The sequence below is a fragment of the Prenolepis imparis genome, unplaced genomic scaffold (assembly GCF_030444845.1).
Source record: "Prenolepis imparis isolate NDT839.2.m4 unplaced genomic scaffold, iyPreImpa1.0 SCAF_1, whole genome shotgun sequence".
In the NCBI taxonomy this organism is placed as follows: domain Eukaryota; kingdom Metazoa; phylum Arthropoda; class Insecta; order Hymenoptera; family Formicidae; genus Prenolepis; species Prenolepis imparis.
Window position 1 is genome coordinate 22,761,563 of NW_028141159.1, and position 26,079 is coordinate 22,787,641.

Consider the following 26,079-nt stretch of genomic DNA (forward strand, 5'->3'; position numbering starts at 1 on the left):
TTTGCCTGCAGAAAACCCCGTTCGTTCGAAAATGACAGGACGGACGGTTTTTTGTAATCTCTTTACGACCCTTTGGGCCGCGACCGTCTCTTCTACCGAAATTTTTTCGACATCCGGCAATCTCTTTCTGCTTTCTCAATTTTTATTCCGTAGTTTTTTTTAGTAAATGATATGAAACGCATATAGAACGTAATTAAAAATTTTCCAATGTAATTACATAATTTACATATTAGGACACTTATACATGTATATTAGTTGTAAAAATAACTAGAATTAAAAAGTGAAATATTTTAAGACTAATTTAAAATTTAGAATTAAAAATTAAAATTGAAAATCTTTGGATAGAAAGAAAAAGAAAAGAGAGAGAGGGGGGGAGGAGAAACTAGAATTAAAAATTACAGATTAAATTGAAATAACTAAATATAATTTTTATTTTATAACTAATAATAACTTCCAAAAACCTTTTTTTTATGTACAATATTCCTTTTTTACATTATTATTAAAAAAGATATTTTATGTCTAATGTTTTAAGATATACACTTATTTAATATTTTTGCGATATTTTGTATTTTTTTATAGTATTAAATTTTTCATAGCTTTAAAGACGTGAAACGTATAGTTAAAGTTTTGACAGTCTATGACGAGAGGTACACTTTGAACAACTCTGAACCCTAAAAGCGAGTGGCGCATAATCCTTTGAATTTATACTCTTATGAAGTTTGCAACTTCCCCTTCGCCACCCACTGTCCACGAAAATGGTATAATTTTAGGTCCGGCTATACATATATATTCTTGAGAAACTTTGAAGACGAGAAAGTTTATATACGCGAATTTTTTCCGCACCTGAGTCCTCATGCTTTTAAGAACGTTCACATTGAACTCAAGGAAATGCTGAGAAACTGAAAGGATTTATTTTCAATCTAAATATAAATACAGAAAATATGCATAAAGGCGTTTAAAAAAAAATATATATTCAATTATAACATTTGCAATCTTGCCTCTCTCCTACTTCTAATATTTTACATCTTTATATATGCAATAAGAAACTAATATTTATTAACGTTAATAATTTTTTTATATAATTTTTATAATTTTTTTTTTATATAATTGATATTATCTGATTTTTAAAAAAATGTAAATTTAAAATTATTTATTTGATAAATATAAATAGTCGTTTTATTATAACTAGATTACTGTAATAATTTATATGTTTATTATTTCTATTTCTATTTTATTTATTATTATATTATATTAAATTATTATTATTATTTTTATTGTCAACTCTGTTAGATACATGCATTATATATATGCATGTACATATGTGTGTGTATAGTCTCTTACTTTTTTATTTTCTTCCTCCCACATCAACTATGATGTCACCCAAAGTTTCTCGCATATACTCGAGTTCCATTCATCTCGGCATTGATCCATACGGCCAGCGGCACTTCTTTGGGCCGGGAGAGTACATAGATATTCTTAAGTCTCGCGAAGAGAGCGCGCGTGGGTGGCTGGATTAGAAGGAAGGTTGTAAAGGGGATCGACATCGCAAGGAAGCAAGAAGCACCACCGGGGCGGAAGAGATTTGTGGCGAGGGCATGGATTTTACTGGCGCGAGCAAGCATCAAACTCGCTCTCCCCACGAATCCTTCCGTGAGAAAAAGTTATCACGCCGGAGACCGGAAGATAAACGATCATTTCTAAAGAGCCTCCCGCCAAATTGCAAAAAGCCCATGAGCTTTGCAATCGAAAAGATCAAATCAAAAAACGAGAAAATCATTGTTTTCTGCTTGGATGTATTAATTTTTTGAAGGGTACGCAATCAAAGGGATTTAATTTGAATTCTTGTCATTAAACTTTAAAACTTTAAGGGCACACACATACATTTTTACAGATTGAATAATAATAATGAATTTTTATTTTGATTATTTTTCATTTAAACTTTATATATATTTTATATCTTTCTTATTGTATATATATAAATTTAAAAAAATAAAATATTATATGTATATAAAATTAAAATGTTATTTATATATTTTTTATATATTTTATATGTATTATTTTATTTATATATTTATATATATAATATTAAATTTATTTCTAATAACATATATATACATATACATATATGTATACTTTTATATGTAAAATATTAAATTTATATATACATATGAATATAAAATAAAAATATATTATATATTATATATATAAATATATTATATATGTATATAATATATAAAAATATAAAATAATATATAAAAACATATTATATAAGTATTTTTTACATTTTTTCTATTTGGATTATTATATAAATTATTTTTGTTAATATAGTCTTTATTTAAAAAATGCGTAAATATTAATATACGAGCGATAAATCGTATTTTTAAAATCTTTGATAATATTTGAGAAAAATATAATTGCGTGCTCTTTATCTCTCCCCAAAAATTGAAAAAAAATGTAAATCCTTTAAATTATTTATCAAAGGATTGTAGAACTCTTGGTATTTTTCATAAGAGTACATTGACTTCAGAGTTGCAGCAGGAGTTTTACGCTGGACAGCATCAAAATTGCGTTGAATCAGGTGGTTTCCGCAAGGTTGAACAAACCGACCGAGCGCGAAAAGCATTTACGATTTCCACTGTCCGAACACGAAAGAAACTCTTGCTCACCGCGCGTCGCCGGAAGAAAAAGCTTTTATTGCCATCCCATTCGCAAAATGTATAGCGATATATATCGTATAAATTTTATTATACACCTACATATATTTAATGAACTAATTTAATATTTTTTATCTTCCAATATAATCTCTTTTAAAAGAGGTTGCACGTTATAATTTAAGTTTTAATAGCCTATATTTTAAAAATTATCAAATTTATTTTGGAAATAATAATTAATTTTTAAAATAATAATAATATAATGTCATTTATCTTACATCTTAGAAAATTCGTCTTTCCTGTGGAATTTTTCTCAATAAACGGAAAATATATTGCAAGACTATTTATTATAACTTTTTAATTTCAAATAATAATTATTATATTTAAATTTTTCTTGAAGTAAACTTGAAGTTTACCTGATGGTTTCGGGATATTCTGCAAGATGTGCTAACACATTGCACATTAGAGAAAGAATATATATCGGCTTATCGGCATGCGTGATAATCAGTGCGTGTCGACATTGCTAACGGATAAATAATGCATTGTATTTTACACAGCATAACTTTCAGGTTAATCTATACGGTGCGATTTTCAATACTTCCGACATAAGATACGGTAAAAACAATTTCCAAATACATAAAATAACTTTTGTGTTCTTATTATTTGTTCATTGTTAAGTTACGATCGCGATTGAAATCGCTGTCTGATAAGATACTGAAATTATATTTATAAATACTGATAAGTAAAATATTATATTTTTATGATAAAAAGATAATACTATATCTAAAAACTAATTTTTTTTCAGAAGGCTTATTTAATAAAGTAGACTAAAAGTTTTATCTGACATTTGTCATTATGTTGCATACAATATGCAATACTAAATAGATATCTTCCTTTTTTAAGCTTGTGAGTTTTTTTTTGTACTTTAATTTTACTTTATTATTATTTTATTATTATTTTATTATTATTTTATTATTATTTTATTATTATAATATATTAAATGTACTAATAAAACATGTTCGAGACAATGGTTTTTTTTTAATTAAGTTGTTTTGAACAAATTAATGATTCATCTTCATTGATTCGTGATAATCACTCCACATTGATAATACTAAAATAATAAGGAAACCTTATGATAATCTTTTTTTTTTTAGTTTATATATAAATTAAGTTTTAATTTATATAAATTAATAAATTACATTGTGCTTATTCTGATATATTTTGAAGTAAATTAAGTTTTATATTTCGATGAAAATTATTAGAAAGAGCATAATTTTCTCACGATAGAACGAATTAAAACTGCATTGTATCTCACAAAAATTTCAAACCCTTTAAATAATTATATGTATTATTTAGCGAATAAAATTTCTGACATACTAGACATTTTCCGCTTGTTGTTAGCTCAAATGTCAAACGTAAACTAATTTAATATCTTCAATATTTTTTTATTTTAAATATATTTTCAATGTATTATTATATTAATTCTTTTTCAAGTTTCCCGAAAATTTTCCCTTTTATTTTTCCCCAAATTATTTTATTTTATTTATAAATTTATATTATTTCAATAAATTTTTTTATAAATTTATTTATAAAAAAATTTATCGAAATAATATAAATTTATAAATAAAATAAAATATCTATAAAAAAGGGAAATTTTCGGGAAGCTCGAAAGAAAATAAATACATCGAAAATATACACGTATATATAGAATTATAATGAAATGCATATTAATTCTTATCGATATCAATCTGAAATAATGAATTCCACTTGCCGGTGACATTCGTTAATGCCTCCCTCCAGAGATAACAATAACGAGGAAGGGATGACAGGAGCGTCCAGACGTAACAGATGCTCGCGACAGCGTCGGTCCATCTTTATGCCAGACCGGTTCGAATAGTCGCCTCACGGTCCCTATGGTGACGGTCAGTGTGGCGGATCGAGCATTTCTAGAATGAAGCGGCGGCGCCCGCACGCGCCTGCGCACCCCCCGACGCACCTAACCACCCCCTCCCCTCCGCCATTGCCGCTCTTTCGCGACGCGAAGGGGATCCCCTCGTCTCTCGGCCGGCAGTCACTGGCGTCGTCGTTCCCGTATCGGTTTATGTGTCGTCACGACGCTGCCGGCAGTGCGTCGCCGACGGGCGTCCCGGCGCGTCCCGTCGTCGTCGTCGTCCTTTTTGTCCCCGCGTTCGATAGTGCGTGAAAAAGAGACGAAAGAAAGGGAAAAAATACAGTACGCTGTGCTCTCGATTCGGTGCACTCGGTCGAATTGGTGGGTGACGTCACAACAATAGCACGAGTAGGTTTCGATATCGGTTCTTGGCCTTGATCTGAAGGAGATGCGACCACGATTATCTGCTCCGATCTCTTGACAATGAGTTATAATTTATATATATATATATATTTAGTTGTGCATTTTTTTAGTCAATTATTATACATATATATCGGTTGCAAAGTATATATTGTCGTTTTATGCCAATCGAGGTTTTAACTCTTTTTATTTGCTGCATATATATGTGATACTATGTCATGTGACAGTCACGAATGTTATTTAATGAAAATTGCTATGAGTCACCAGGAAAACTTCTATAGAGTTTAAATATAACTAAATATAAAATAATATAACTAAAAAATAAAAAAATAATATAATTAAAAATACGAGTTTAGAATAATCGACCCAATTGAATAATTAATCAAGATAATTAAAAATAATAATAAATTTTTTAGTTTAAATATAATAATATTGAAATTTTATCGAGGCTACGACAATGTATAAATTTATATAAATTATCTAAGATAAATTTTTATCTTAGATAATTTATATAAATTAAATAATAGAAATTATATAATAGAATTAATTATATAAATTTTTATCTTAGATAATTTATATAATTAATTCTATTATATCATTAATTCCACACACTAATATTTTTTTCATTAAACTACTTAAATAAATTTTTACTGTATTATTTATTTAATTTTTTAATATTTTAATCTCCTTTAATATATTATTACTAAATTTAATAATAAAATAATTAATGGATAAATATGTATTAATAAAATAATAAAATCTTTTAACCCAATTAAACTTAAATCTTTTATTTCTTTAAAAACTATACCATGTTGAATATATGAATATAAATATAAAGAATAAGCTCTTCTAAAAAAACAAATAATTATTAAATAAACTATTATATAAATATCCCATCTTACTATAACTCTGATTATAAAAATTTCTCACAAAATTTAAAGAAAATGCAAATATGGCTATAACAACGTTTGAAAATATTCGTGAAAATAGAAACAGTATATATTTGGCGACAAGAGGGGAATAAGATGGAACATAGAGTGGTTATAGCGTTCCAAAAAGAAGGCATTTATAGGATAAGATGAGAAAGAAGAAAAATTGATTTGTTACTATCTATTCGTACATACGATATGATATCGTGATACGATATCATGTTTAGAGACGATCATGATTGGAGCAGAAAATTATGAAGTCCAGTCTTGATGGGGGATTTTGACCTTATAACAATAGCTCATCTGTTCTGTTTTTAGTTCACCATTAGATTATATTTTAAAATAAAATTAATTTATTTTCAGATACATTAAGAGATAATAATGAAAAGGAAATATAAGACAGTTTTACTTGATTAAATTTATTTTTCTTTTAATTTTTGCAGAAAAGATTTTATTTTTATTTCTTGCTCTTATTAAAGTTGTTAGCCTATAATACAGATCAGATCGTATGACGAATAAAAACTAAATTCTATTGCGCTAATCTATTTGTTTAATTAATTCATTTCATATTAAAAATAGGAGAAAAATAGAATATTTTTAAAGAACATTGGAATCACGAAAATGAAATCTAACATATAAAATATACATCTTTTTTGTCTATTATATAGATTTGCAATTTTAATCTTATAATGCACTAGGAATATTTGAAATAAAAAAATTTGGCCAAAGATTCGATATAAAAATTCCTAAAACAAATATTGATATTCTAAGATTCGATATAAAAATTTCTAAAACAAATATTGATATGATCTCTGTACTTTGATATCTTAAATAATCAAATTTATTCAGGAAGTGCAGTCACAATAAATACTTGGAGTTACATATGAGGAATCCGCTACACTTCTAGTTACCATCTACTTATTATATATCTAAACAGTTATCGAGTTTTATGTAAAAAGAGCAAGTATGCCGTGTCATGGAATATTTGCGGTCGACGGCATCCGAGCACTTTGAAAAAAATGCGATATTATTGATTGCCGGTGATTTTCGCGGCGACGCGACGGGGGGGAAATTGCTACTGTCGTTTTCGCCAACATTATGTGGAGATCGTTCTCTGCCGCCGCGATTTCATCTTGGTTTCGCTACGCTGACTTCCTGATTGTGCAGTCGCCTTTATTGCCGGTCTATTTTCTGTCCGAGGACAGAATAAACAGTGTAAAAATAGGAACGCGATTTTACGGTACCGGAAATAAACTGCGAAGGTCGCATCGCGATGAAAAGTCCCATTTATTCTCATTATTTAATAATAATACCGATAGTTTCTTTTTTTATAGACTGGAACAGTCTAAATAAATTTGTAATTAATAATAAATAGTCTACACTTTGTCCATATACTCTTTTCAGATTAATGTTATATATTTTTGAATTTTATATAATTTATTTTTTAATTTGTATACATATAATTATATTAGAGAGACTTATATATTGCTTATTTTGGAGATAATAAATTGTAAAACTTATAAATATATCGATATTGTAAAAAAAATGCATTAGAAATAGTTGTTTACAAGAAAAGACGCTTTCTATTTCCGGTAGCGACATGAATTTACAACGTAAATTTCTTCATCAAGATATCTATGGAATGTTGATATTGAATAAGTGCAGTTATGATATTTTATTTGTCCTGAAAAACTTTCTGATGTGGAATCCGTTCATTTATTCGAATGAGACAGCTGTTTGTATAAACTTGGAGTAGGATTGATATTAGATGGAAAGTTGCTTGATCGTTTATTATAAATCTGTACAGATGCTTTATCGATAGAAGTTTTATTGAGTGAGCAAATTTTGTTTTTTTAGAAAGTCATTTCTCCCTAAAGGAAAGCAAAAAGAATTTTCTCATCCGAAAGAATATTGTAAAGAAATTATTATGAGAAATTCAAAAGAATGTAAAGAAATTGAAGATTTATTATCATTATTTATTAAACAAGAAAATAATTTTTACATCTATTATGTTCATTTTATCATTATTTGATTATAATAATTTTATATAGAGAAAGAAGAAAAAATGTAATGTATACTTTTGTCTTTTCAAATTTAAAATTTATTTTTTTATATAAAATTGAATTTTAATAACACAATTAAAGCAATTATTATATAAACAAATTTTTATAGATACGTAATAAATCGTTGTGATTGATTAAAATCAAAATAGAAGGATAAATCGAATCTATATATATTCTTGTTAATAAAACCTGAATACTAGCATTTTTCATATATTAATCTATTTTTAAAAATTTTTATCAATTTTATACACAGTTGAAAAATTTGTGTTAAATTTAACAAATATCACCTGTCCCAAAAGGTCCACAGAAATTTTTGTGTTAATTTAACATAATACGGATATGTTAAATGGTGACACGAATATTGTGTTAATATTTTAACATAAAATAAATGCAAACTTCAAATAAACTTAAAATAAATTTTGTGTAAAATTAACATAGTTTTAATGTAAAAATTAACTAAAAAAATTGTTAATTTTATATTTTATCACCCTCACTTATATTATAAAGTAAAATTAACATTTTTTTTCTGTAAATTTTAACAGATAAATCTTGTCACTAATAATACGAAACATATTTATTGTGTAAAATTAAAAATAGATATACATTGTGTTATTTTTACACTTTTTTTTAGTTGTTTTAATAATTTAACATTTGAGTCCAATTAACATAACAGCAATATGTTAAATTAACACATGAATGTGTTAAATATTTAACACAAAAATTTTAACGGGGACCGTTTTTAACAAGAAAACACACATTTTCCAACTGTATTTATAATGCGGAGAATATTTTCGTAGGTAATTATTATTTTGGATCTCCAAATTTTCTCGAATATTAGCATTTTGCGTTTTTCAGATATTTAATGAAAGAATTACAATAAAATATTTAAAATATATAAGCAATTAAATTAATTAATAATCAGATTTATTTACCACACAGCCATGGATGACTTGGTGAGATTTTATTAAGCGTTATTTTTACAAAAGTAATATCACATTTTTATTTTGTTACTGACCTATGCACAAAAAATGACCGGTGTAAAATTTTGTGCTCTTATTGCCGATATAAACTGCATACGTCACAATCGAAGCATAATAAAAACAGCGGAGGAAAATGATATGTTTTATGACCATTTTACGATAGTATCATTGCATTGACTCTCGATCGAGCGAGTAAATTTTATTTAGGACTGTTCTGTGAACTTTTATTTCATCGAGAAGCTTGCATATTTTCTGTCTTAATTTATATCTTCAAATAATACGGAAATATATTTTGTAACAGCTATTTTTAAAAATATATAATAATAGATATAAAATATATTAAAATATGAGAAAACGGTTTGGAAATTAGCTCATTTTTCTTTTTCTTGTCTGCTAAAAGTGATACCAATATATCTAATAAATTAGTCAGCAAGCTATGAATCAATCATACTCTGAGCTAATTCTTGGAAGATGCACTCTTATCTCGAATAAGCTTTATCACTGGGAATGCAATAAACTGATAAATATGATGAATAATCGATCATTGCGAGTAATATTGCAATTGTGTGCAAAGTTTTGTAGTATAAGAATAATGCAAAATCTTTGTTTACATAATTTGGATTTTATTTCGATAAAAATTTTATTTGATATTTAACTTTCCGTCAAAATAAGGTAAAAAACAATATAATTAAATTATTTTTAGACTATGAAACGATTAATTTCATATGTTTAGAAAATTACCGGATTATAAAATTATTTGGATCTCTCATAATAGGCGAAAATATGTATTTAAAATGTAAAAACAAATTTTTCACCATTAGCATGTCGCAAAAAATGCATAAGTTTTTGAATTGTCATACTTTGACGGAACAGTAAGTCATTCTTGAATTGTATCATCATATGTTGTGTGAGTTCAGAGATTAATAACAGTGCACGATGCATGATTAAATATTCGAAATGCCGAGAGGGACGTCGAGTCTAATTTTTTTTTCATTTTATGTGCAGTGACGTAATATATTTACGTCCTTCCTCCTTCGAGTGTGATCTTTTCACGTCTCGTGCCGGAGTTAGCGTTCAAGAACGATCAAAAGCGAGCAAGAAAAATGATGTCGCACTTATTTAGCGACAAGTTATCGAGCAATTTAAAAAAGGGGAAAAAATATGATTTATTTTGTTGTACTCTCACCTATATAATCAATCAAGCGTGAATAACAATTACTGCATTATTTTTCGGTCTGTTAAAAATAATATCATCAAGTAATGTTGTGAGACGAACGTGTAAGGTGAAATAGTTTGTGACATTATTCACGCGGATTCTCAATTTTAATTATATATTTTTTTCCCTAATATTGTGTATAGTAAATTATGAGAATTAAATTTTTGTACAGAATTATTTCATTTTAATTTAATAAGAAGAGGTTGTTGCATGATTTTAATTTTGATAATTTTTTACATATTTGTAGCCTATACTTTCAAAGTACAAAAGTTTTTATTTAAAAAAATATTTTTTATATTATTGAAAAAATCTTAGCCTGTTTTTTCAATACTTTATAAAATGAAAAAATTATCCAAACTTTGAAAAAGTTAAAAATTAGCCAACTTTAAAGTAAAAAAATTGTATGTGCGACTAAATTTAAAAACCTGAAAAAATTAGTACATAGTATTTTTGATACACATTAAACTAGTAAAAACTTTGAGTTGTTTTTTTAAATCTTTTGGACGAATTTTCAAAATTAATAAAGAATGACTATAAACACTACATTTTTAAATGGATAATAATTACTCAAATGATACTTTTTAATGCATCACATATAAATTGGACGAAAAAACGAAACACACTTACAGCTTAAAATGCTAAAAGCAGAATTTTACTTGATATACAAGTGGATGAAATATTTTTGTCTCTCTGGATCGAGTAAATTTCATACAGATAGTGAGACTCTAAATTAATTCGCTCATCGATCGTCATTACGTCTTACCGAGACTGCTGACGTTGGCGCATTATGTCGGACTCGTGAAAATGAGTCGTAGCTCTCGATTGAGCAGCGGGCGAAACCATCAATCACTATTAGAATTCATTTTTTCCGCCGATGAAAGTGGAATTACTGCGAGATGAGTTACGATGGCACGCATGTCACGTTTTGACGACTGTCCATGAAAAACAATTGCATCAAAAATATTAAAATATTAAATTAGTATAAAATAAAAAATATAAAATATAAAAAAATTAATATTAAATTAATATATAAATTAAAATTAAAATATTTTATATTTAATATATATAAATTAAATAAATTTTTTTATATTAATTATAAATAAATTTATATAAATTAAAATATTTTATATTTTTAATTATAAAATCATCATTAAATCCTTTATTTGGTATATAATACTGTAATTTCTGTGAAGCGAAGATTGAAGATAAATTATAAAAGGATTTTTATATAAAGAATTTTATATAAAATAGTAGTATATACATAAATATCTTATTTTATTTCAAAGACTATTTCTAATTCAAAGACTAAAGGGATATAGGTTTTTTATATTTTATATTTTTAAATCTATAAAGGATTTAAGATCGATTTTATATGAAATTGTTTGCGCGATTTGATAATAAGAGAAAACACTATCAATCCCCGTTTATAAGTCTTTCTAATACAATCGCACAATGTGTTTGCAGCTTTATGATTAAATGCCGAAACAGGATTTATAATAAAAGCGATTCCATTTTTGGAACTGTATAAACACAAAAATCGAGTAGTTCGCGACGCGAATTCTTAATGTAGAAAGCTTTAAATTGCTATTATATATAAATACTCGTGAACCAAATGTCAAGAGACGATGAAAACGTTGAAACGGCGAGCGAGATTAAATCTTTCCGGAATCTGCGACAATATTTGAGCGCAATAACATCTTCCACTTAATTCAGTTTCCGTCGAAACCGAGTAAGTTAAACGAGGCAGATCAAATCGTACAAATATTGCCTAATTATCTAACTACGGTACTTAATTAATTACTTATGCAGAAGTTATCACAGAGAGCATTTTCTCTGAATTATAATTTATTTGATGAATTTAATAGAGCTTTCTTCGAAAAAAAATTGTTTAGCCACAGAGCTTATTTTCAAGTCGTTTTAAATTTATATTTTTAATTCTAAAAAATTTAAACAATTTAAAAACTATGAATTTAAAATACTTTAGAGGGAAAGGGAAGAGAATAGCATTAATGCGACGTACAAAATTCATTGAGTGTCATAAGCCTTTTTTCAAAAGAAATATCAATTCGCGTAGAAATAAAAATGTTACATAAACAGGAAACGGATATATTTTTCAAGGTCAAGGTTGCGATACGCAATCGTATCCTATTCTTACAGTATTTCTTTGTTATTCTGTGAATAGCACAATGGAAATAAAGAGTAACAATCATGAGCCACGTTACCCTAGCCGAAAATATAGGACCCGCTCACAGACATAAAAAGAGGAAACGGCTCGCGGAAGGAGAAACGAGTGTGTTATTATCGATATCGCGTTTGTGGAGGAAAAAAGGAAGATCTCAGAAGCACGTTCGAGGATATTGGCCGGTCGAGAAATGAAAGAGAACAGGACGGAAGTCGCCGGATGGCCCTGGCGCAAACACGATATCTCCCATTTCCAGCTCTCTTCTCGGCATTTAACTTCGTACACCCTTTTTCCCCGTGGCCATATAGCTTGATTTTTAGCCGCCATTATCGTTTCACGAAAATGTTGAGAAATACTTGAATTGCGACAGATATTTCTTGCTATTATTAAACTCGTTAAAGAATATATATAATATATATAATACAAAAATACAAACTTTCGTCTTTGAAACTATTTTATTAGAAAAATGAAATGATTTTAGCAATAAATAAAATTTCCCTCAACAAACTATCTAATTACAAAATATTTAATTCCGATATTAAATCCCCAATATTAAATTCCATAAATATATAATTCCAAAATTTAATAATTTACATATATATTTAATTCATATAAAATAAAATGCTTGAATTGCGACAGATATTTCTTGCTATTATTAAACTCGTTAAAAAGAATATATATAATATATATAATACAACAATACAAAACAAACTTTCGTCTTTGAAACTATTTTATTAGAAAAATAAAATAATTTTAGCAGTAAATAAAATCTCCCTCAACAAACTATCTAATTACAAAATATTTAATTCCGATATTAAATCCCCAATATTAAATTCCATAAATATATAATTCCAAAATTTAATAATTTACATATATATTTAATTCATATAAAATAAAATGCTTGAATTGCGACAGATATTTTTTGCTATTATTAAACTCGTTAAAGAATATATATAATATATATAATACAAAAATACAAAACAAACTTTCTTTGAACTTCAACTTATCTTTGAAACTATTTTATTAGAAAAATTAAATGATTTTAGCAATAAATAAAATCTCTCTCCACAAATTATCTATAATTACAAAATATTTAATTCCCATATTAAATCCCCAATATTAAATTCCATAAATATATAATTCCAAAATTTAATAATTTATATTATATGTATATTTAATTCATATAAAATAAAATTTATATATTTATTAATTAATAATTTCTAGAGAGATATAGTTCATTTATGTTTCTAAAATTATTTAATTCTTGTAAATAAAACTCCAGTTTTAAAAAGGGACATTTTTTCGATCATAAATATATAAGATGGTTATATAATCATTTTGCAACCGATATTTCACGCTTCGATCGTTCGTACCTCCTATAGATCTGGACCAATCAATCTCGTAGATCGCGTTCGAGTGACCAAGCAAATTTTTTCCTCCAAAGGACTATAAAAATCCCGACGCGCATCGGTGCATCAGTGAAATGCCAATCGTCGTCGTCTGAACGTCGTGAGAAATACGATCGTGGATTCTTGCCATAATGTTGCCGCCGATCATCGGCAACATTAACAGCAACAACATATTGACGTTGTACACAAATCCCGGCAATGGTAACAACAGGAATGTGGTGGCGACGCGAGCGATCAGCAGAGGTCGTTATGCGGAAATCGGCGTTAAGAGGTAAAAAAAAAAGAAAATAAATAAATAAATCTAGGAAGAAAGCTTTTCCTTTATTCCGATATTAAAACGGAATCATATATCGATACTTTTATAATTTTTTTTGCAATAATTGTAAAAAGATAAATCCAATCTATTCATATTTATATCTATTATATTTTTATTATTCTTTGCAATAATTTTCATTCATTAAAATGTTGAATAAACTGAAAAATGTATTATTTAAAATTTTTTTAAAAAAGAAAAGTTACTTTATTCAGAAATTGCTGTAATATATTTTTTAGGCGATCATTATAAGACAAAATATATAATTATAGGCGATCATTATAGGACAATATATATAACTTTGCATAACATTTAATTAAAACAAAATTTCTTTTTGACATAAAATGATAAAACTGAGATAAGATAAATATGATGGATATTGATTGAAACATGTAACATTCAGTTATGATGCGAACATTAATATCGAAGATAAATCATGTAGTGGATCTATTGCACGAGATCATTCGAAATCAATGCAGGAAGGAAAGGAAAACGATCTGGCGATCTCACGTACCGCGAGGAAATCGATTTTAATCAATGATTACTATGAAATATGATAGCAAAGTGGCCGAGAGCGAGAGGAAACCCTTCGGTTGATTCTTATGTAAGCCACTTAGCCGTGATCCGCTTATTCTCCCACGAATAAGGCCGCGGACGAGTCTCATTTCTTTTTTTTTTTTTTTTTGTGTGTGGAAAGGTTGTCCCTTCAAAAATCTTTTCCTTGAAGAGAGAACAAGGTCCTCTTCAAATTAAGTCTTAAACTAAAACCGAATTAAATTACTAATTTCATAATTACTTTGTTCCAAAAATATTAAATTATATTATTATTATTTTAATTTTATTATTATTATTATTTTAAATTATATTAGATTTTTATATATTTCGCAAGAGAGATCGTATGGAAAGGACAAAATATTTTTGCGAATTTTAATTTATAATTTATTTGTGGAATTTATTAAATTCATTCGTATTAAATGAAAAACGTAGGCTCTATATTCTATATGTTTAAAAATTCTTGTCAAGCGTACATTACATGTTTTATAATTTATAATAAAGTAGTTTAACGAAAATTGAAAATAATAATTTGATGAAAATTGACGAGATTTCTAATTTGTTTGTTTCATTTAAATGAAATATAGTAATTCTACAATTATTCTATAATTATTCTAATAATTATATAAGATGTTTCGCATTTGACAATATAAAATAAATGATTGTATTTTTAATTATAATTTATGAAAAACATTTTTTTTTAATTTTTAATGTTTTTTTTTACCATTAATAAAGATATACGATTAATTCTCAAAAAAGCTTTATACCGCCGCGTTCGATTAAATAATTTTCCGAAATTAGTTCTATAATAAATACAAATCGCTTGAAATCTTCTTTCATGTAATTAAGCAGATTTTTGTAGGGACCCTCTATTTTTTCCCCAGAGATTCTCTTTCTATTATAAAAGTCGCTAATATAGGTATATATTTTTTTGTTACATAAATAATAATTTTTGTGATACAAAAAAATAAAACAACTCGCTCATCCATAAGCTTAAACTGCCATAAGTTTAAACGATTTTGAATTATACGAATAATATCTTGGAACATTAGGTCGAAATGATTAGAATTATTTAATTTCCGAAGTAATCATATAAATTGCAATTAGTGATTAAATTTCTACTTGATATATATCTAAGAAATTAAATTAAATTTATACCTTATATATTTTTAGAATTAAATTTGATTTATTAATCTTCATTTTAATTAATCTAAAATTATGAATTGCTAGTTTTCTAATAAGTTTGGGGAATTTCAACACGATTCTTTATTCCAAAGAATCGCGCATAGAAATAGAATGGAAAGATATTTTCGCGTCCGCCGAAGGATAATAATATCAATGCAGGTCTTACTTTGACGAGATTCTCTCTTCGCAAGAATTCCTTGTGGATCGACAGCAGAAAAACCCATTTCCACGGTGGAAATCGAGTCTGACTTCCAAATCCTCCTCGGAGGAGAAAGAGGATTCTTCCGTTTTCTTCCCGCTCGCGAATATATCGGCTTGGAGAATCCTTTGAAAGATACATCGAATCCGCTGGGGATATGTACGTCAGCCTGTGTCCTTCCGGTTTCCCTTAAGCCGAACAGTCATTCGTTCGCTTTTTCTATGCTTTGAAGACGTGCGTTATTTATCATCGGACAGAGGAAAGACAAAAATATTACTCGCAAGTTGATATTGTATAGGACGGGAAATATGCAACGCTTTTCGGAAGAGAGCCAAAACTGTGTCCAGAAACAGTGTATACATAGACGAAAGTGCTTCCTTTTTTTATCCTGCTCTTTAAAATTTAAACAACAAATAAAATATTAAATTTTTTTATAGATACATTTAAATAATATTATCCTTCACTAGTGTGTTCTTAATCTTTTTTAATCTGCCAAATTAATAGAATTTTGTTTCGAATTATGAACCCAAGATAGACTTGGAGCTTTTGCCAGAACTCATTAAGGATAAAATATCCAACGCTAATGAAAAAATGACAGACTGTCGAAATGCTTCGTGAGCGAGGAGTGTCGACCCATATTATAGCCCTAAGTAATCCAAGCTCGCCTGTACTCGGTGAACGGGTCTCCCAAGGTGAAATCCAAGGAGGCACTCTTCGTCTTCGGTTTCGCTCTATGCGAGAAACCGGATAGGTCATTGCACGGAAGTCACTCTAAAACACCTGACTTGTGCTCCCTGTCCTCATTCACGTTTCTCTTCCTTCCTGTCCTTTCTTCCTTATCTAGACTTTCCCCTTTATTCATAGGAATAAAGTGTTATTTGACTCCGCAATTCGGGTTACTATAGTTACAAATCTTGTCAAAAAGCTGTAAAGCTCTTTTGAACTTTTATTTCACAAATCGAGTATATATACTTACATGTAAATATACACAGTTGGAAAATTTGTGTTTTCTTGTTAAAAACGGTCCTCGTTAAAATTTTTGTGTTAAATATTTAACACATTCATGTGTTAAATTAACATATTGCTGTTGTGTTAATTGAACTCAAATGTTAAATTATTAAAATAACTGAAGAAAAGTGTAAAAATAACACAATGTGTATTTACTTTTAATTTTACACAATAAATATGTTCGATATTATTAGTGACAAGATTTATCTGTTAAAATTTACAGAAAAAAATGTTAATTTTACTTTATAATATAAGTGGGGATGATAAAATGTAAAATTAACAATTTTTTTAGTTAATTTTTACATTAAAACTGTTAATTTAACACAAAATTTATTTTAAGTTTACTTGAAGTTTGCATTTATTTTATGTTAAAATATTAACACAATATTCGTGTCATCATTTAACAAATCCGTATTATGTTAAATTAACACAAAAATTTCTGTGGACCGTTTGGGACATGTGATATTTGTTAAATTTAATTTAACAAATTTTTCAACTGTGTATATATATATATGTGTGTGTGTGTGTATATTTTTATACCCTCTTATACTTATATTACTCTTCTCTCTCTCTTTCTCTCTTTATTTATTAGACTCTTTATATGATAGAACTTTTAAATCTTGCTATTAAATATTTTTTAAGTAATTAAATTATTGTCTTAAAAATAATACAAATAAATGAATATAACAATAATATATGAAAATACAAATCATAAAGAAGATTAAAATTGAATATTAGAATTATGTTGGATATTATTTATTATGACATATATTATTTAAATTGTTAAAATTTATTTGAATTATTCAGAAACGTGTTTTTTTTTAAATTAATATAATATTAGTTTATATTGATATAGAAGATATTATGCATTATAATATAGAAGATATTATGCATTATAATATCTGTAGATAAACTTCACAGAAGACATTTCATGTGTTTTGATTTAAAATATTTTTCCTGCAAATACTTAATTTTGATATAAATTCGAAGTTTAACTGGCAAATGGTTTATTTTTATACTTCTTTTCATTATATAGAATTTGTAAAGATTAAAGACATCAAAGATCAGACAGGGAAATGAAAAGCTACCAAAGTAAACAAGCATCAAAATTGGATTTTTTGAAGAAAATGGTTTTAATTTTAAAGAGTAAGAGAGAAAGAGAATACATTAATGTCATTATTCTTTCTCTGTTGAAAACAACGCGAAGTGGAATTTAATTAATGGCGCGCGCATCGCAATAACTCGACGCATGATCGATCGACAATGAGCTCTTTCTCCTTCATCCCCTTCTCTTTCTCTTTCCTATTCCCCTCTCTCCTCTCTTTTCTCTTTTACTCTCTATTTATTAAACACACATGTCATTCGTTAGATAAATTCCTTCCGGATGGAGCGAGAAAAACAGTTCGTTAAAAACATTTTGATATCAACTTATATCTATTTTCATCAAAACAAATGCAATTTAAATCATATTCTATATAATTGTACCCTTAACTTTATCTGCCTTGAAAAATATATGAAATTGATGGAATATATGAAATATATGAAATATTTGAAAAAAGTGTATTTGAAAAACATCAATAGTGATGTACATATTTGGTATAAAAAAATATTAGAAATATTTTTAAGCTGGAATGTGAATTAGTATATAGAGTAATCGAATTATAATTATTCAGAATTTTTTATAATTGATGGTACAGCCGAAAAAATAATTTTTTAATAAATTTTATGAAGAAATAAGTGGAAAATGTAAGATATAATTTTTTTGTTTTTAATTTCAAGATTTTAATTTTGAAAAAAATTATTTTAAAATTAAAAAATTAATTTCTTGTTGCATTTCGATACGATTTCGGTACTGTGTATTTTGTACACGTAATATATTAAATAAAAATATTATAAACATATATATAAGATATGATATTTTTATGCAGTATTTTTTATACACTATATTTTATTTCATGTATTTTCATTTCTAATAAGAAATAACTTTCTCTTTCCATGAAAATTTATTTTTGCATGTCTTCTATCTATTTCCGCTGCTTATGGACCGCGATGTCCTGAATCACTTGTAACGAGATCTCTTTCTTGCTGAATTAATCGGATGATGCGCTTAAGGCATTGTTATATTTGCGATCGCGCTTAGAAACTTGGAAGTTCCTTAAGAAAAGAAGATAAAAAGAGAGAAAGGGGGAAGAGAGAAAGGGAGAGATAGAGATGATTTCTGAAAGCGAAGTGTAGTTACGAAAGTAATCGTCCCGAAGAAAAGGAGCTCGTGTACCTCTCGCCAGAACATAATCGAGTTATCGGGCGCCACACGTGATTAATTAAGGGAGAGATTAAACCGACCGCGCGCGTAGGGATGTCTCATCTTTCTTCTCTCGTCCGACAATACCGGATATTGGCGGAAGCCCTCGGTTCGACGTGTTAATTAAGTTCGCGTTTATCGAAGCTGCCGATTCTGCGGAGTCTGCAAGGCGCCTCATGTAGTACGAGACGCTTAATTATACTGGGAGAGATAATATCGTACATATTCGATTGCAACTATACAGTTAATTTTGCGACAAAGTAATGAAATGATTTTTTTAGATATATGTATTGTAATAAGATGCTTTTTGGAATACACTTTATCCGTGAAACATGTTAACCATTTAAAAGAGATTTATGATATTTTTCGAATATCAAAAATATTAAATAATTACTAAAAAAGATATATTTATTATATATTTTTTTTTTCAATTTTTTGTCTTTATTAACAATTTTTTAATTATCATTTTTTAAATTAAGAATTAAAAAATTGCTATAAGGATAGAAAATATATTTATTATATAGATATATATTTTTTTCTATTTTTATTTTTATCTATTTTTATCTTTATTTCTTAATTCTTTTATATATTTTTTTTTAAATCTTATATAGATATTTTAATTTTTATAAATATAAATGGAAAATTCGATTCTGCTGTTGCCACTATGAGCATGCTTTTTACTTTTGAGCACCATTTTTTACGTATGACTCACAATCTCAGTCATGAACTGAAAATACTTTCCTCATAATTGCAACTATACAGTTAATTTTGCGACAAAGTAATGAAATGATTTTTTTAGATATATGTATTGTAATAAGATGCTTTTTGGAATACACTTTATCCGTGAAACATGTTAACCATTTAAAAGAGATTTATGATATTTTTCGAATATCAAAAATATTAAATAATTACTAAAAAAGATATATTTATTATATATATTATATTTTTTTTTCAATTTTTTGTCTTTATTAACAATTTTTTAATTAACATTTTTTAAATTAAGAATTAAAAAATTGCTATAAGGATAGAAAATATATTTATTATATAGATATATATTTTTTCTATTTTTATTTTTATCTTTATTTCTTAATTCTTTTATATATATTTTTTTAAATCTTATATAGATATTTTAATTTTTATAAATATAAATGGAAAATTCGATTCTGCTGTTGCCACTATGAGCATGCTTTTTACTTTTGAGCACCATCTTTTACGTATGACTCACAATCTCAGTCATGAACTGAAAATACTTTCCTCATAATATCGTGATTCTCGTTTCGGAGTAAGAGTAGTTCATTTTGAATTTCGAGAAGCACTTGACAATTTCTCGAATTTTCGTTATACGACTCCAGAGTTCAACATCTCTGAACAGAAAGATAAATAATAAAGATTTTATTAATAATAAAGAATAAATAATAAATATTATTATTCTCAAAGCAATTTTCAATATTAATAAAATATTTAAATATAGGTATACATCATTCATCGTTTTATTGGTGACAACATGTAAGAAAATAATTATTTTTATATACACGTATAAATATAAAATATCTATTTCTAGTTGACATTGACGCTGATCGGATTACCTGTTCGCGCATTACTGTAATATAAATAGTGAAGATATTTGTGGTACAAGCTCGCCTCTTATATGAACTCCCGACTTTTTTGTCTTCTTTAATTTTCGCCGAACGCCGATAGTCATTTTCACTTTAGCGATCGAAAAACTTTCCATCAGATGACAAATAGAATGAAAGAGAGAGAGGGGAGGGGGGAAAAAAGGACACACACAAAAGAAAATGGTCGAGAGGAGAGAAAGAACGAGACGGTGCCAGTGGCAGGCCGTATTTTTCCGGTCGGTGATCATCATAATTGACAACTTTTCCAATCTCCTTTCGCTCGCGAAGTCTCGTGACTGAAAGCCGTTAAGAGAATATACTACTAGCCTGCTTTCTGGCACCTTTTTTATCGTGGCATTCAATTATCGTCACGGTAAAAATTCCTTTGAACCGCACACAGCAATATTCAACTTTATAACAATATTTTTATATGAATAAAAATGGAATTTAATGTTAAAGTGATTTCTTTTGCTGATATAGCAACATTATATCGTACAATGTTACTCGTATTTGGCCATTTGATGAGATACTTTGTTATCTAATAGCTCATATAAGCTTGTTATGTAAATCTGTTCTCATTTCTTTCTCTTTTTCTGTCTCTCTCTCTCTTCATTTCTTTTCTGCTTTCTTTTCCTCTTTCTTTCTCTAACATAATTTCTAATAGTTTCTATATTTAAATAAGATTCTTTTCTAATTTTTAAAATTAACTTTTTGCCGTAGGTATACGTATGATTATTTAATACTTTCTTATATACAATAGGAGATATAACTTTTTTTTATTAAAAAAATAAAAATAATCTTGATATTTCACATTAATATAATTTTTTTTAAAGACCTTAATTTAAAGTTGTTTTTCTAAACAGAATGTCGTACTTTTTTATTTATATATTAATAGCTACTATATGCAGATGTACTCGATAACTTATGATCGATATGACAAATTAGAAGTTATTAAAATATAAATATGATACAAATTTTTTAATTTTTCAATTTTGTTTCCCCCAAAACAAACTTTTTTTATATGAAAAAGTTGTATTTATTATTTTCGACTTATTTTGCACGAAGAATTATCCGTTCCTTAATTCCTAATGTTTATTAATTAATTTATTCTGTATAATGATTATAAAATATCAATTCAATACACATATATGTATAATATATACATTATATATACGTTTATGTATTATAATACATAAACACTGATTGTTTAATATTAATTTAATTATTTTATAATTCAAAGTCAAAGTGATCTTTATTATTAATCTATACATTTTATAGTTAATATATCTACATATATATATATAATTTTTATATACACACGTCTTTCTTTTTTTAGACATTTTAACGCGAAAACTCGGCAATATTGTATCTGCATTAATAATGTAGAGAGATATATAACGTGAGAGAATTTCGGATTATATATATACCAGACGTGCGAGACAAAATCGAATGATATCGGCGGCGATATCGTAAATTTTTTTTTAAGATTGGCGACGTTCCAATTGTAACGAGGCGACCCGACGCAAATATGTAGAATCGCTTTCGAGCGCAAGTTCTCGCTTTGAATACGAAACTACGTAGCATGTGATTCCTATGTTTAAATAGATGAACCTCAATTCTCTTTCTTGCATCCTCATGCAATGCTATCGTCGACGTCTTATAATTAATCCTCGAAAAATCTCGCATATTCGATCTGGAATTTTATATAAAAATGTTTTTTATTTTTTATACTTAAGAATTTTATTCGGACTAAATAATTTTATTAAATATATTATTCTCTCTCACATACAAAATTTTAATTTGAATACCGTATATATATTTTTTAATATTTTTTTCTTTTATTTAAAGATCTATGTATATGTGTTTATATGTACATGTGTACGAATGGATAAATAAGTTTATAAACGAAATAAATAAATGAATTTAACAATGATGAATCGTTTATGAAATAATGTAAAAAAGAAGTTTTTTCTTTATTTAAATATATATTTTATTTAAATCATGCAATTTATTTTGATTTTGTTATTAAGTCCATTATTTAGTAATTCATTATTTAAGTTAGAGAAAGTTAATAGTTTGAAAATGTCTTATATATATTTATATAAAATTGCATATTTAAGAATGAAGATAATCGAAACAAATGTGCGAATCAATTGATAGAAGACATTTCTTGTACTTTTTGAATTGCTTTAAAATACTTTCAAAATTTCTTGCAAAATCTTAAATTAAAATATGTATATCAAATTTTATTCAAGTTTGTTTTTTGCTTGAAACTCAGAAATTTATCAATTTTTTTCGCTTAAAAATCACATTACCTTTTTCTATATTTACTTAAAATTTATAATTATGATATATTTTTATATCAAAGGAATATTATTTAAATTAATGCAGCTATATGTAAGATGTAAGAATGTATATTTATGAAAATACGCAAAATGTCTCCGATATTGTTATTGTGCTGTCTTTGATCATTCGGCTAGAAGAAGATGTGACGATACGGTTTTGGCATCCCCGCGAATTTTTATCTGCTTTTATCTTTTCCCTCCTTCATTTTTTTTCATCATTTACGACATTATGATGGCGCACATTTGTAGTTGTGTGCACAATTACTTAAATATCGCGAATTCCGCACAAAAAATAAGAGAATATCGGAGATTAAACTTGAAATACATTACATATGGCATGAAAAAGTCATTTCAATAAAAAATAAAACATACAAGAAATTATAAAAAGCATCATTCAATCGTTAAACAGGATTATTTTATTAAAAATATTATTCTTTACAATTAAATAGTAGAATTTATTGAAGGAAAATATTAATTACATAATATATACAAAAAATGGTAAAGAAATGATATCCAATTAAATTTTCTGTAAAATATTTTATATAATTATCATCAAAATTATATGACTGAGATGTTAATTTCAAAAACTTATTTTCTAAAATAAATTATTTATTTTATTATTTCAAACATTATAAATTATCAAAGCAAATGTAACGAGATATATAGTTGTAAACTGCTCTCTGTTTTACTCTTCAAAAAAATTGTTTACAAAAAACTTAAATCTTTTAAATTTTCTATCATTTTGTGCTGTTACAGTGACGACAGATAAACCTCATAATTATCGTCTCGGCTAATTACGCGATAGCGCATCGTAAAGCATCAGAGTGCATCGTGTTAAATGTTCTTTAATTACACTGTGAAAATATGCCGTTAAACTTCCGCGGTCTTCCGCCTCGCGAGCGAGTAAAAGACACGAAAGAAAGTGTCCAAGGGTGTCTCTTTCTCTCTCTCTCTCTCTCTCTTTCCAGCGAGTTTCTTTGTGCCCTTGTTCTTCTTGCCAAAGGGTGCGACCCCTTTTTTCTATGCACCCGAATGCACCCCGTGGCTCGTTAATAGATAAAAATGTCGCCGACACTCGCCAACGAACCACGTGTTGAGAACCTCCCATCGTCATGGCAACCCCCATAGTCCCCCCATAATCCGACCTCACAGACGACTAATATCACTGCATTTGGTCCAGGAATGTACCCTCAACGTTACGATCCCCTTTTCCACGTCATCATATCTCGTTTGACGCAGTGAAATTTATCCAAGATCGAGGATATAAATATTTTATTTAATTATGTACAAGAATTATTTCCCATAAATTTGATTTACTGATTGCTTGAAGAAGCTGATCTTCTCTTAGCACACAAAAATTTTAATGTTACATTTTTTAATTACTTTAAGGTCGTTAATTAAGTATTAATGACCAACTATACCACAAAATTAAAATTTTATTAAAATAACATTAATTTAAAACTAAACAAAGTTATGTGTAAAATGAAGTTTTATCAGTTTTCGTGTTTTTGAAATTTAATTTGAATAAGGGTAGTTTATTTCTAATCGATTATAATTCACAAAGGGTTTCTACCTACATATATTAAAAATATCTATATTTTAATATATATTTTTGTTAAAAAACAGTTTATTTTAAATTGCACAAGAAATTTATAAGTGATGTAGGCACATCACGGAATATCCTGCATACAGATATTACGCTACTTCCTATTGCGCACTTCAAGTTTATTTTTTAGTCTGCAATGTAAGCATCTCGAGGATCCTGTGAACATGATATATGCAGGCTTCCAAGAGGGATATATTACTTTTTGCGTTGTCTATTTCAGCATGTATTATGCAGGAAGATCGATACGCATGCGATGCGATGTGACACCGTGATTTTTTCGCATATCATCGCGTTATGCAGATGCACATAATTAAAATCTCATGTAGAAACTTTGATGAAAGGTAGAATTTGTTATAACAATATATATGTTATATTATCACATAATTAGTTCCATTATTTATTTTCGCGTAAAATACACATATTAAAAATATATAAATGTAAATATAAATTTATAAATATATATAATACACAAAATGTGAATAAGAAATAATAAAGAGATAATAAATATATAAATAAACATGATAACAAAATATGATAACAAAATATGAAAACAATTGATATAAATAATGTAAACGTAATTATTAAAATATAATATAAAGATTCTTTCAGATTTAAGATTCAAAATTAAGAACTTAATAAATCTGATATAAATCTTTTGATAAATTTTTGCGTATCAATTTATTCAAATTTTTTTAACTATATGCTAATTTTTACACTTGTTTGTTACTAAGCTATAAATATACACATATATTATATGTTATCATATATTTATCAACAAATGTGTGTATTATTCTATTAATTCTTTTCTAGTTCGTTAATTTCTACATTAAATTTTTATTATAAATTTTTATCTTAAAAACTCTCTTTCTTATCATATATTATTATACGCTTATTGCATTATGTTTATTATATTATGTTGAGAGATGAGAATTTTTAATTTTTAATATTGATTTTCCTCGCTTTCTTTTAATCCTGTTCACTCGCTCCAAGTTATTCCATCCTTTTTTCGATTCGAACTTTTAGGAACCATCGAGTACTTCATGAAAGGAGCTATTAATGACTGAAGGTCTATTAAACAGAAATCAATCATAGATTTGATCTGAACACGCCCCTGGCGGTGATTCAGATACGCGTACACACATACAGGAAATATCTAACTGTCAAACACACAGGATGAACGCACAATACATACCGTTTATATCGACAATGTCG

General features: G+C 27.1%; 1 protein-coding gene across 13 annotated transcripts in view; it reads left to right on the forward strand.

Moving 5' to 3' along the window:
• Window positions 1-26,079, forward strand: part of Spri (Src homology 2 domain-containing protein sprint) — a 256,568-nt gene that overhangs the window by 206,470 nt on the left and 24,019 nt on the right. Inside the window, exons 1-2 of one of the 13 annotated variants that reach the window (XM_083038332.1) lie at window positions 4,721-5,029; window positions 13,715-14,012. The exons of 8 other annotated variants lie outside the window; for them this stretch is intronic. In XM_083038332.1, the coding sequence (XP_082894458.1) occupies window positions 13,873-14,012 (140 nt within the window). In that variant the 5' untranslated portion in view covers window positions 4,721-5,029; window positions 13,715-13,872. Of the gene's footprint in view, window positions 1-4,720; window positions 5,030-13,714; window positions 14,013-26,079 lie in introns of those variants that run through there. 4 more of the 13 variants (XM_083038339.1, XM_083038313.1, XM_083038345.1 and 1 more) reach the window with 4 other exon arrangements.